The sequence below is a fragment of the Terrapene carolina genome, unplaced genomic scaffold, assembly GCF_002925995.2.
Source record: "Terrapene carolina triunguis isolate 2854851 unplaced genomic scaffold, T_m_triunguis-2.0 Scaffold752, whole genome shotgun sequence".
In the NCBI taxonomy this organism is placed as follows: domain Eukaryota; kingdom Metazoa; phylum Chordata; order Testudines; family Emydidae; genus Terrapene; species Terrapene triunguis.
Window position 1 is genome coordinate 1 of NW_020665103.1, and position 12,522 is coordinate 12,522.

A 12,522-nucleotide genomic window follows, 5' to 3' on the forward strand; every position below is an offset into this window, starting at 1 on the left:
GGCGCTCATGGCAGCCTGAACTGCAGCCCAGCCTGGGTGTGAGGAGCCGGGGCGGGAGGGAGGGAAGTGGGGCCGGGATGCAGGGAGGGGGGAGGGGTCCTGCTGCCGCTGCTGCTCTGAGTCTCCCCAGGGCGGCGCGGCGTTTCCCCGCCCGAGGGGGCTGTGCAGGCGCCGCCGGGCTGGGCAGGGGGCGCGGATCCCGGCTCGCGCGCTGACAGGGCGAGTGGCTGGGCAGCCCGAGCTGCCAGGGAGCTGCCGCCCCCTCCTGCCCCCGGACCCAGCCCACCGTGCACCTCCCCCGCCTCAGCCCCGCGCTGCCTGCCCTGGGCGGGGAGAGGCAGAGCCCGGCTCCGAGTGGGGCAGCGGGGGATACTGCCCTGCCGGGGGATCCCTGCGGCTCGGGCACCTGGGGGGGTCAGTGTCTGTCCTCTCGGCTCTGCCTGCACGGGGCTGGGGAAGCAGCTGTCAGCACCTGCCCCTCTCAGCCCTTGCACCCCCCATCCCGCTCGCAGCCCCTCCACTTGTACTTCCCCCCATCGCTCCTTCGCCGCACCCCTTCCCCTTGTACTCTCCCTTCACCCGCACCTCTCCCCTTGTACCCTCCCCCAGCCCTCTTCTCCCGCACCTCCTCCTTCCCCTGCACCTCTTCTCCCGCAACCCTCCTGATATCCCCTCTCCTCCTCCTCCCTCCTCCGTGAGTACATCACACCCTGCTTCTCTGCCAGTGTAGAGCCCCCAAGCGCCCCCACACCCGCTCCTCTGCTTGAACCCTCTTTACTAGCTCCCCATCCCTTTCCGGGTACAAGGTTTGAGGGTTAGTCCCTATGCCTTCCATGTGCATTTGGAGCACTAAAGATGGGGTTGCGGGGGCGAGATTTATACTAAAGTGAAATAAAAATAGGAGAAACAGTTTGATCCCCACTGCAAGTGTAAACGGGGATTACTGTGGTGAATGAGGAGGTCATGTTTGGGGGGGGAGCTCAGGGCTGGGGTGGCAGGTGGTGTGGGTGAGGGGGGGGGAAGAGAGCCCAGGGCTGGGGCGTCAGGGGGCCCAGATTTTTTTTGCTTGGGGCAGCAAAAAACCTAGAGCCGGCCCTGCCAGTGACTCCTGCTCTTTGTTCCCCAGGTTCCAGCTGACAGGCGCTGCTGACAGGGAGAGCTGTGGGATGATCAAAGGGAACCGCACGATTTCGGACACCTGCACGGCTGTAGCTAAATGGATTTGTGAGAAAGTTGCCCTGAAATAAGCAGTCGTGCCAATGAGCTGCACTGGCGTCACTGAAATAGCAAGTGTCCCTGTTTAGTTTCTAAAAGAAAAACACATTTGCTAATTAACAAATTCTAAAGCCTCCGACAAACCCATTTTCCAAGGAATCATAGAATATACAGGGTGGGAAGAGACCTCAGGAGGTTCTAGTCCAACCCCCTGCTCAAAGCAGGACCAATCCCCAACTAAACCATCCCAGCCAGGGCTTTGTCAAGCCGGGCCTTAAAAACCTCTAAAGATGGAGATTCCACCACCTCCCTAGGTAACCCATTCCAGTGCTTCACCACCCTCCTAGGGAAACATGCGTCTGACAAAGCGGGTATTCACCCACGAAAGCTTATGCTCCCAATACATCTGTTAGTCTTAAAGGTGCCACCGGACTCTCTGTTGCTTTTTACAGATCCAGACTAACACGGCTACCCCTCTGATACTAGTGAAATAGTGTTTCCTAATATCCAACCTAGATCTCCCCCACTGAAACTTGAGATCATTGCTCCTTGTTCTGTCAGATCCAGTCACTTGTTCCTCAGGAGCTGGGTCTGATTCCATGAGGAGCTGGCTGCCTCCTCGGCATCGCGTGTGAGCAGACACTCTTGGCTCTCAGGAACAGTTTGAAGATTAAAAGCTGTAAAGCCCCAATGTCACTTTTGGAGACCTACATGCCATTTGGTCACCTCTCAAGGGCAGAGTTTTGAACATTCTTCCACCTGGCCCCACTTTCAGCCATAGCCTCTAATTCTGTGGGAGACTTAGATGAAGAAGCACCAGTTTGTATTCCCACATCTGGTAGTTGCTTACCATTTATGCACCCAAATCTGGGCACACAATAGTTCTTGTCACAGATCCACAGGGTCTGGTCTATGTCCAGCCTGTAACCAGTCCCTTGGGCGTGCCCTCTTTAGTGGGCTGGGCCTGGCCCGTGGCCTCCAAGACTCCAAAACTGGGCCTTCGGCACCAACGATCCCTGTCTCTCTCTGTGACTCCCTGCAGTGAATCCAGACTCCTACAGGAGGCTTGTGTACACTGGACCCCTGCAGCACACACTGCTCCCAGTGAGTATTTGCAGCAACACCAGGCAGCCTTTTCAAAACAAGGTAACACTTTATTAGTCACCTGCCTATAGAATCTGAAAGCCCTTAGGGCAGCAATGAGAGGCAAAGGTTAAGGCCTGGTCCCAGTGGCCAAGCCAGGGCAATCAGCCAGCCGAGCTGATATGGGGTCCATTTTTTCTCCATGTTCTCATGAGTCCCAAGTGCAAAATTCTGTCTCTTCAGAGTCCAGCCCTTCTCCGAGTCATCACCCTTTGCTCTCTAGCTGGGGCCTGTTTGCCGCTTCCCTTCTGAGAGGTGGCAGGGGAAATCTCCTTTGTTTGAACATCATGGTCACTGGGGTTCCCAATTGCCTTTCCAAATTCTCCGTTGATCTGGGTTGGTTTCTGCCAGTCCTTTAATGATCCCTTCATACCTCCCCAGACAGCTGTGTGACGCAAACACCTCCTGTTTCTTAATCTTCCTCCAAGAGCAGGTTTAACCCTTTTGTAGCAATGCAGAGAGAAACGGAGGCACACGTGAAAAATATTACAGAAAATGCCCACTTTGTCTGGGATTTCCCTTCCCCCCCGCCCCAAATATCCTTGAATGTACATTTATGAGCATGCTATGGGACCTCCCCTTGGAAAATCTGATCCTAAAATCTTTGCAGACACTGCTCTGGGAATCCACAGGATTCAGCGCCTGCACTTGCTAGCCACTAAGAGTCGCCCTCTGTCCATACACTGCTCAGCCAGCCCCAGTTTTTCAGCTTTTCTGGTGGTGGGGGCAGGGCAGTGTCACTGACACACGGGGTCTGTGCTATGCCTGAACCTTCCATCAGTCTCCTGCTGCTAGTAACTACTTTAGTGTCCTGGACCCCAAGGATCCCCACAAGGATCCCGGCCTGTCGCCTCAACGACTCTGAGACCGGGGCCTTGGGGCCCAAGCAACCCACTTGGCAGCTGAACTGAGGTAGGGTCCTGTTCAGACTTTCCTCTCCAGAGTGCAGTGCCCTCAGTGAGTATCTGCAGCGACCCCAGGCAGCCTTTTCAACACAAGGTACCAATTCATCAGTCACCTGCAATACAGAGCTTAAATTATTGTAAGAGACATGTTTAGGCTTCAACCCAGGTTTATGTGTAAAAAAATAAACTTGTTTTAATTTAAATAAAAAATCTGAAAAAAATCCAATTTTGATTTTTAAAGTCATAGCGTATCCATCCAGATCAGACCCATCCCTGGGATCAGTTTATTATGAAAACCTTGTGCAAATACTCCACAATAACAGGTTCCAAAACATAGTCCATTTATCACCCCCCGTGCATATAGTCCTTAAAATCCCATGACATTTGGTCCATCAATGTCTTTCACCACACCAAGGCTCTTCTTTGATCCGCTCCTGTCCTGCCATGTCAGCCACCCCAGCTGGAGTGCAAACCCACTCTTCCTAGCAGCCTCTCCCCTGGGAGTTCATCCTCACCAGGGAAATATCCAGCACTCGCCCTGTTCTGTTACCTTTCATCTCTAGCAGATCGGCCCTGCCACTGCTCCCCTGACCCTCAGCTCTCTCTGGTTCCAGCATGGAGACATCAGCCGGTAAAGCCCTCTGCCACGCCCTTGCCTTCAGCCTTTCCTGTATCACCATCCAACAGCAGTGTTGCTCTTTAATGTGTCTCCTGAAGCTCTTGATATTAAAACACTGTGATTTAAATATTAACTAAGCTAAGTTATTAACCAATCAGGATGATTTTACTATGTTATTAACCAATTGTAGTTGATAAAATAATACTTGGGCAGTCATAAAATAAGACTTGGTCAGTTGCTGTGAGAATACATGGCGGTGTATATATCATATATATAATAGGAAATGAAACAATGGATTCACACAAGTGTGGCTCTTTTGGGTAACACCGATCCCTAATTTGGCTCCTGAACCACTGAGGATCTGATCAGAGTTTGCTGAAGTGCTAAACCAGCTTTTGAAGAACAGTCGCCTCTTCTGCAGGTGTAGAGAGAATATTTTCTTCTTGTCAATTTATTCAACAAGTTCAGTTCAGTGAATGGTTCATTCAAAGTTGAGAGTTGGAAAAGCTTTTCTGCTTCCCCCCCCGCCCTCTTCCAATGGGTGAATAAAAACTAGGGAAGCCCTGGAGAGAGGCTGTAAGGAATAAAGACCCAGCTTCCTTCATCTACAGGTAGTGGAAGGTGTCTCTCTAATAAAGCTTTTCCAGGCCTAGTTCCTAAGAGTCTCAAAGTTTTAACTCCACAGCACGTTTCTTCCCCATCGTATAGGGATTGTGTTTGCTGCAGATCCAGCGTCTCCATGTGCTGCACCGCGAGCTGCCGAACCAATCCTCATCAATCAGAAAAACACAGTTGCCACCTCCCCTTATCGGAAACCTGCAACAGAGATGCCAGGAGTGGGAGTCAGGGAGGGGCGGGGCATTGCCCATCACTCACGGACAGGGCTGCACTCAGAGGCATCGACCCCATTTCAGACTCCTCCCTGGCAGATGTAGGCAACAAGTACAGTAACTCCTCACTTAAAGTTGTCCCGGTTAACATTGTTTCGTTGTTACGTTGCTGATCTATTAGGGAACATGCTCATTTAAAGTTGTGCAATGCTCCCTTCTAACGTCGTTTGGCAGCCGCCTGCTTTGTCCACTGCTTGCAGGAAGAGCAGCCCGTTGCAGCTAGCTGGTGGGGGCTTGGAACCAGGGTGGACCAGCAGCCCCCCAGCAGCTCCCCGCTCCCCTAAGTTCCCTCTGCAGCAGCTGCCCAGCAGGCTAGCAATTGCAGCTGTCCCTCCCCCCACTGCCATGTGCTGCTCCTCCCTCTGCCTTGGAGCTGCTCCCTGAGACTCTGGCTTGCTGTGCGGGGGGGAGGGGAGAAAGAAGGGGGGCTAATGTCAGGGTGTCTCCCTCCCCCCTGCTCCTGCACCCCGCTTAACCCATCTTCCATAGAGCAGGGGGGGACACGACAGGGCTCAGGACCGAGGGAGCTTGCAGGCAGCATCTGCGGGCTGATCTAATTAACAAGGCAGGGTACTTAAAGGGGAAATGCGCATCTCTCTCTCTCTCTCACACACACACAGTGTGTGTCTCTGTCTCTGTCTGCGATGTAGAGCGTGAGAGTTAACCCTTGAGGGCTCAGCCGAGTGCTAGTTCATCATTTAGCAGCAAGGCATTCCCTGGGAAATACCCCAACCTCTGACTCCACCACCTCAACCAAGCTTCACAATCATCATCACTGTGTACAGTATTACATTGTTTAAAACTTATACTGCGTGTGATATATATATATATATATATATATATATATTACACACACACACATATAGTCTTTTGTCTGGTGAAAAAAAAAAAATTCCCTGGAACCTAACCCCCCATTTACATGAATTCTTATGGGGAAATTGGATTTGCTTAACATCGTTTCGCTTAAAGTCGCATTTTTCAGGAACAGAACTAGAACGTTAAGTGAGGAGTTACTGTAGTGGCTATTGCAGGGCAGGGAGAGGAGAAAGCGGGTGGGGCTGAAAGACGACAGCTGGGGCTTCCAGAAGAGTCTTTGTGCTGGTAGATATTAGGCACGACTTGCCCACTACTCAGCTTTGCCTGACGCTCTCCCCGCGCCCCAACTTTCTCTCCAGGCCCATTCGGCCCAGAGGGGAGAGACTCCACAGGCCTCTCCCATGGCAGCGAGCAGCAGCAGCTCTCTGCGGAGAAGAGTTTGAGCCGATCCTCCCCAGGCCGCTGGGGGACTGTGAGAGAGGCCGGGGGCCTGTTTCAAACCCCACGGGCTGTCAGGACAGACTGTTAGTAATGAAATGAGATTTCTCCCTACAGCCTTCCCACGGAGAGAAGCTCAAATTACCCCAACAGTGAAGGACCCTGTTCATCTCCGCACACCACTCCTCAGAGCGAGGTTAGGGAGTCTAACTTCCACCCGGACAGGCCAATGGGGACGGGGGAGCTCAGGTTAGTGTCTCCTCCAGCAGCCTCCCTTGTGCCCAGAACTGCGGTGCATTGTAAACCCCGTGGGGCAGGGACCATCTTTCTGTTCTGTGATCGTACAGCGCCTGGCACAACGGGGCCCTGGTCTAGGACACTGAGGTGCTACATTACTACAAATTATGATAACACTGCACGGGGGCCGCAAATGCTGGTGGAATATTGGTTTTAGTCCATGAAAACCAAATACCAGTAAGAGCCCAGACACATTCCCACACCCCAAACAACCTTGGTTAAATATAGTCTTCGTCTTTTGGCAGCACGGCAGACACTCGTGATCTAACACGGAGAATGTTACTGGAGGGAAAGGGACTCACCGGTTGTCGAATTCGGTGCCATTGGGCCATCTCCAGGGCTGGCCTGGCTCCCTCTGGAGGCCGATCCAACGGTCGAGGAAGCCCTTATAGCGCAGCAGGAAATCCTGAAAAATAAGAGAAGGCAGATGACGTTTAGGCCCCTCGCTCTGGTGCTCACCTGCCCCTGTGGCTCTGTGTGGTGCCCAGTCAGAAGTTCTGGTTGGGCCACCTGTAGTTTGCCAGCTGAGAGCCCCAGGTCCGATGACACCAGCCCGGCCCGTGCCACAGGGAGGCTGAGAATAAGTCGCAGTTTAACGATCCAGCTGGTCATGAAGACAGGACTCGGTGACAGCAACAGTTCTCCCCTGCACCAGCCCCACTCTAGGTTTGGAAGGGGTCAGAGCTGGCAAGGGAAGAGCCATCAGGAAAGCAGCTGGCAGCTCCCTCCTCTGACAGCAGCTTCAGCCGGTGAACCAATTGCTGGCTGAGAATCCCAGTTTGTTGGACGTCCCATCAGACTGGGGCCTGCTCAGCTGGGAGCCTGAGGACATGTGCAGGAGCTGGGAGCTGCTCAGAGGCCATATTTACCCCCATCTAGCTCCATCCCCACATCCATGTTTACATGGACAGACCTGCCCCTGCCTTTCTCCAGTCTGGGCTACTTTGGCTTCGCTGGCACCTCTGCACCTCCTTGCCAGGCTCCTTCCCAGCAGCTTTGCACATAGCGCCCCCCTGCCCCCAGCCAGGCGGGAGCTGCTCTGAAGAAGGGCAGAGCTAACTCCCTGCACAGCCCAATAGTGCTTCCCCTGGCACCCATGGGGTCACTGGCTGTGGTGTGCTGGAGAGGCAGGTCCTTCAAGTGCTTGCTCACGTCAGTTCCAAGTAGGTGTGTTTGCACAGTCGTCAGAAGGTTTTTCCCCTAGCGGTACCCGTCGCGTCGGCTGTGGAGCCCCCTGGAATCATGCCTTCATGGCGGTGTATATAGGTCCCTGCCAACCCGCCGCCTCCTCAGTTCCTTCCCACCGCCAGCGACAGTCATTGGAGCAGCTCTTCTCTTGCTATGGCAAATGATCCCCCAGTGGACTTTTTTTTGTTGTACCTGTAAATAGTTGAAAACTTCGCTTTTTACATGGAAAGGACGGAGCCATTTTGAAAGTCGACACAGCTCTTCGTCGCAGTTGCTGAGTGGATGAGGGGACTCCCGGTGTGGTCCCAAAGGATCTCGTCATGGATCCCGGCCGGTAGCAGAGCGTGCTACCACCCAGCAAAGATACCCGCCCCAGCATTAACAGCGCACAGGCTTCCTCGGCAGCGTTCCTGGCGCAGGTCCCCATTCAGGACACCTTCCTGTTGCATTATTCAGCAGGCTAGAGACAACGCAGCATTCGGCAGGGCAGTGCTGCAGTCTGCGACTCGGTGAACTCCGACCCCTCCTCTTAGGAGATGCTTGGGAGTCACCGACTTGGAAGCGACATGAGCAAGCACTCGAAGGAGAAAAAACGGTTACCTACCTTTCGTAACTGTTGTTCTTCGAGATGTTGCTCACGTCCATTCCAAGACCCACCCACCTCCCCTCTGTTGGAGTATCCGGCAAGAAGGAACTGAGGAGGCGGCGGGTTGGAAGGGACCTTTATACACCACCATGAAAGCGCCACTCCAGGGGGCACCACAGCTGACCCGATGGGCACCGCTAGGGGAAAAACCTTCCGACACCTGTGCACGCAGCGTGCACACCTACTGAGAATTGACATAAGCAACACGTCTTGAAGAACAACAGTTACGAAAGGTCGGTAACTGTTTTTTCTCAACAGGAGCTGACCGGGCCGGCCCAGCCCTACAGAGGGGGATCCTCCCATGTGGGGCTCTGGGAAAGAGGAGGGTGGGCTGGGAGTGATCCCTGACTGCAAACCCAGCTCTAGCCAGGGCTGGGATTCGGCCGCCAGAAACACTCTCAGGTTTCCTAGCATGAGAGGCAATGGGTCAATTTCTGGACCTCTGGGGTTGAGCCCAGCCCGTTTCCAGCCCTGCCAAGCCCAGTCTGTTGGGATAAAGCATCTGCCGCTCTCTCACCTTTTCCTGCTCACTGTCGATCGCAGCCAGGGAGGCGTTGAGTGCAGAGCAGTGGCTCTGGCTGTAGGTCCAGTTCCCGTCAGTCTCTGAGAAATAATAGCATTTCCCTCGGTACCCGATCCAGTCCTCCGGGCAGCAGGGCACCGCAGGGGGGCCCGGAGCAGCCACAGGTGGTTTGGATTTTTCCACTGAAAGTGAGACAAGTAACACAGGGTCAGAGATGCTGTTCCCCTCAGCCTGATTCTGTGTCTGAGTGAATGAGGGAAGAGAATCCCTCAGATCCAAGCTTAAACCCCTGGGAGCTGGGCTAAGGGAGGAACGAGACTACTTGGAACAAGAAATGGACGACCGCCTCCCCCCACATCTTCTTTAGTGGCTCAGTTTCTGGGGGTCACAATCACTGAAAGTGCAGCTGACGAGCAACCCAGAGCAGAGTGCAGCAACACCGGAGTCACCATGAAGGCGTGGAGCAGGCAGGTGGGGGCAGGGTGACCATATTTCCCTACGCTTAATACAGGACAGCTGGTAAAATTCCTCGGATTCAAGCGAGTTCAGTGGCAATCAATCAGAACTACGCAGTGCAATCATTTAAATTAACATCAAGTTGACTGAGCCCCTGTTAAAAAGAAATACTGCGTAGCTGGATTATTTTTATTTACCTTCTTATCTTTAAGGCTTTAGGGTTCACTTGGGGGAGGGGTGACACACACACCCCTACCAGCCCCCCCACACACACACACGGGGAGAGGTGACGCGCACACACTTCCTTACAACTCTCTCACATGAGGGGGAGGGGGAGGGACCGACCAACTCCAGACTCCCTGCCCCCCTCTAGGCCTGGCTGGGCCCCTAGGACAGACACGTGTCTCCTGGCAGCACATCTTCCTGAGGCAACACCTGGGGGGCACAGGACGCAGGGTCACATGACCTCCCCAGATTTCTGCCAGGGTTCACACCAGAATGTGGCCAGCAGCAGGGGGGTGTGTGTGTGTGTGTGTGTGTGTGTGTGTGTGTGTGTGTGTGTGTGTGTGTGTGTGTGTGTGTGTGTGTGTGTGTGTGTGTGTGTGTGTGTGTCGGGACAGGAGCAGCTTCCAGCCGCAGGGGACAGGGCAGGATGACTTGGCCCCTGTCTTTGCAGAGCTCGTCTCTTCTTCCCCTCCACTCCCATGTGGCTAGAAGCAGCTTCTCCCTTGCTGCTCGCGCAGTGTCGAAAGACAGCCAACACCTCCAGGCTGTTGCTAGCCACCGACACAAATAGCCACCTTCGGCTACAGCGTGGGCAGGAATTCCTAAACATGCATTGTGCACCAGGGCTCAGGGAACCTGCCTGCAGGGGCTTCAGTGAATCTGGCCAGCACGCAGCAGGGGCTGTGCTGATGGACCAGCAGGGGGAGCTGACAGCCCCACACACTACATCTTCGCCCCACTGCCACTCCCATCACTGGCCACTGCCCCCCTCTCAGCTGGTGGGTGGGCACCTGAACTGCTCGGCAATAGTGCCCATAATGTACAGTGCACCTGTAACTATAGAAACAGCAGCCCCCAAAGCCCTCACCACTCATGGGTGGGCAGCTGGCGAGCAGGGATCCGGCCAGCAGCAGGACCTGCCAGTACTGATGGGAAGGAGACAGAAAATATGGGACAATTTCCCCATTTTTAAGAAAAAGTCAGAACACCTGCAGGAGGGCTTAAATACGGGACTGTCCCTTTAAACACGGGACGTCTGGTCACCCTAGGTAGGGGGAACGATACCTGATGGTCGGCACAGACCAATATTGACACCAGAGAGCGTTCAATATAATTACATGGGATGCTGGGTCTGCTAACCCAGGGACGTCCTGCTACCCCAGCTGCCTGGCTCCCCTCTCCAGGCTCTTTGCTTTAGAGATGCCTTGAGATGAAGATGGGATTAGACTCACAACAGGGAACAAACCCAGGTGCTTCTTGGAGCAGCTAATCTTGGAACCCGCCACAGGAGAGGGAATTCTTGATTTAGTCCTAAGTGGTGCACAGGATCTGGTCCAAGAGGTGAATGTAGCTGAACTGCTCGGCGATAGTGACCATAATGTACAGTGCGTCCGGAGCTGTATAAACAGCAGCCCTCAAACGGCACCGACAGGGCCAGTTAGTGTCTCTGGGGGACCTTCACTTCCGATTTCCTTCATCTGTGGGTTGAACCTCTCAGCCTCAAGGGGGGTTTTGATACTGAATGATAAGGCCTGAGTCAGTGACACACAGGAGCACCCACCGGCCCTGAAGAGGGGCTGCAGAAAGGCCAGCCCGATAACGGCAGAGCGGCGTGCTGCAGACGGGATGTGGCAGGGATGTGACAACGGTGAGATGGCAAGGATAGAAGTCAACAATAAGGTCTGTCAATAATGTGCCCTTTTAGCGCTGCTGGTCCTACAGTTCCATGTGCACTTTACGCTAGACATGCAATATGTGTCTGGGGAAGTGGGAAGCTCTGAGGTGTAGGAAGTTTTAGCACCTTGAAAACACCCCCACTTGATCTCTCTGGGCCTCGGTTTCCCCATCCAGAAAACAGAGATAACAATCCCTCTGTGCCTCACAAATCTCCAGCTACTAAGGTAACAGGGGCTGCATACGCCTTTAGACAAACTCCTTTCTCGCCTGATTGCCGAAGCCAAAGGGGACAGAGGAGAGATTCTGCGGCTGCGACAGCTCCAGGGGGAGCAGAGACTGGCTGGGCCATGCACTTACCTCTTAAAAGTTCTGCTAACGCAGCGATAGTGACGATGGTGATCAACATAAAAACTGTGACTGCAGCTAGGACGACAGCTGGGACTAGGACTTGACGGGAAGCACATTTCCTGAGCGTGTGGTTAGACCCAGGGCCTGAAAGAGACAAAGCCATGAGTGCTTCTGGGGAGCAGACTCATTAACGGTATCCGTGCCTGAGCCGCTGTCAGCAAGTATCTACTGTGATTCCCAGGCTGCTGCACTTCCCCCCAGTCAGAGAGCTAAATACAATGATAAACTCGCCCCGTCCCAAATGACCCCACATTCGCCCAACCAGGATGGCCCAATACTTATCCAATCTCTCCCATTGCTCCTCCCACAGACTCTCACAGAGCTGCTACCCAGACTGGCTCTTAGCTCACAGTTGCCCAGAGGGGTGAGGGATGGGAACATGTCTCACGCTCACCTTTACTCTGCCCCATGCTCGGCCTTTGCCCTCTGCCTGGAGGAATCAGACTTCCCCCTCTACAGCCAGCCACTGAGCCTGCCAACTCCAGCTGCATCCACCCCCACCCCACAGTCTGAGACTGGACACTCAACTCCTTCCCCTCCCCTTAAGGGAAGCTCATGCAAAGTCTATCTGGTGTCAATGGTGTATGATTGAAATGTACCAATATCACTGATATTGTCACTGTTAGATAATTGCAACAAACCTTGTACAACATATGTCATATCAGGTGTCAATGGAAAAGTTAGGATTTGCTCAATATAATTATCCTGTGCATGAACATGTATCATCTTTGTATCTAAAGTTATGAATATTGACTTACATACCAATATTTCAAATGTGTTTGCTCCTGGAGAAACACCTACAAGGAGTTTACATCCAGTCTGGTCAACACATTGTGAATAAGCTAGTCAAGTTGATGGCCCTTTAAAGAAAACTTAACTTTTCCATTGTCTCATAGAAGAAGCTTGTCCCCCACCAGTGAGCCTCCCTGTGGACACTTTAGACAGAATTTGGGCAATGGCTGCTCCTGAGAGTCAGCAAGGCATGTATGAGCATGTGACTTGCTCATGTGACCCTGGACTCCATCTTGTGCCTGTACTTTTCCACAAACTGTGCTGGGGGCTTTATTTTGGGACAG

The 12,522-nt window shown here is 53.4% G+C and overlaps 1 protein-coding gene across 1 annotated transcript; it reads right to left on the reverse strand.

The window, feature by feature from the left end:
• Positions 1-4,270: 4,270 nt before the first annotated feature.
• Positions 4,271-11,856, reverse strand: LOC112117050 (C-type lectin domain family 2 member E-like). Its single transcript, XM_029913641.1, has 5 exons — positions 11,841-11,856; positions 11,396-11,530; positions 8,675-8,976; positions 6,626-6,729; positions 4,271-4,698 (listed from the first exon to the last, which is right to left on the reverse strand). Exons 1-5 carry the CDS (start codon positions 11,854-11,856, stop codon positions 4,548-4,550), a joined length of 708 nt encoding a protein of 235 aa, XP_029769501.1. The 3' UTR covers positions 4,271-4,547.
• Between the last annotated feature and the right edge of the window lie 666 nt (positions 11,857-12,522).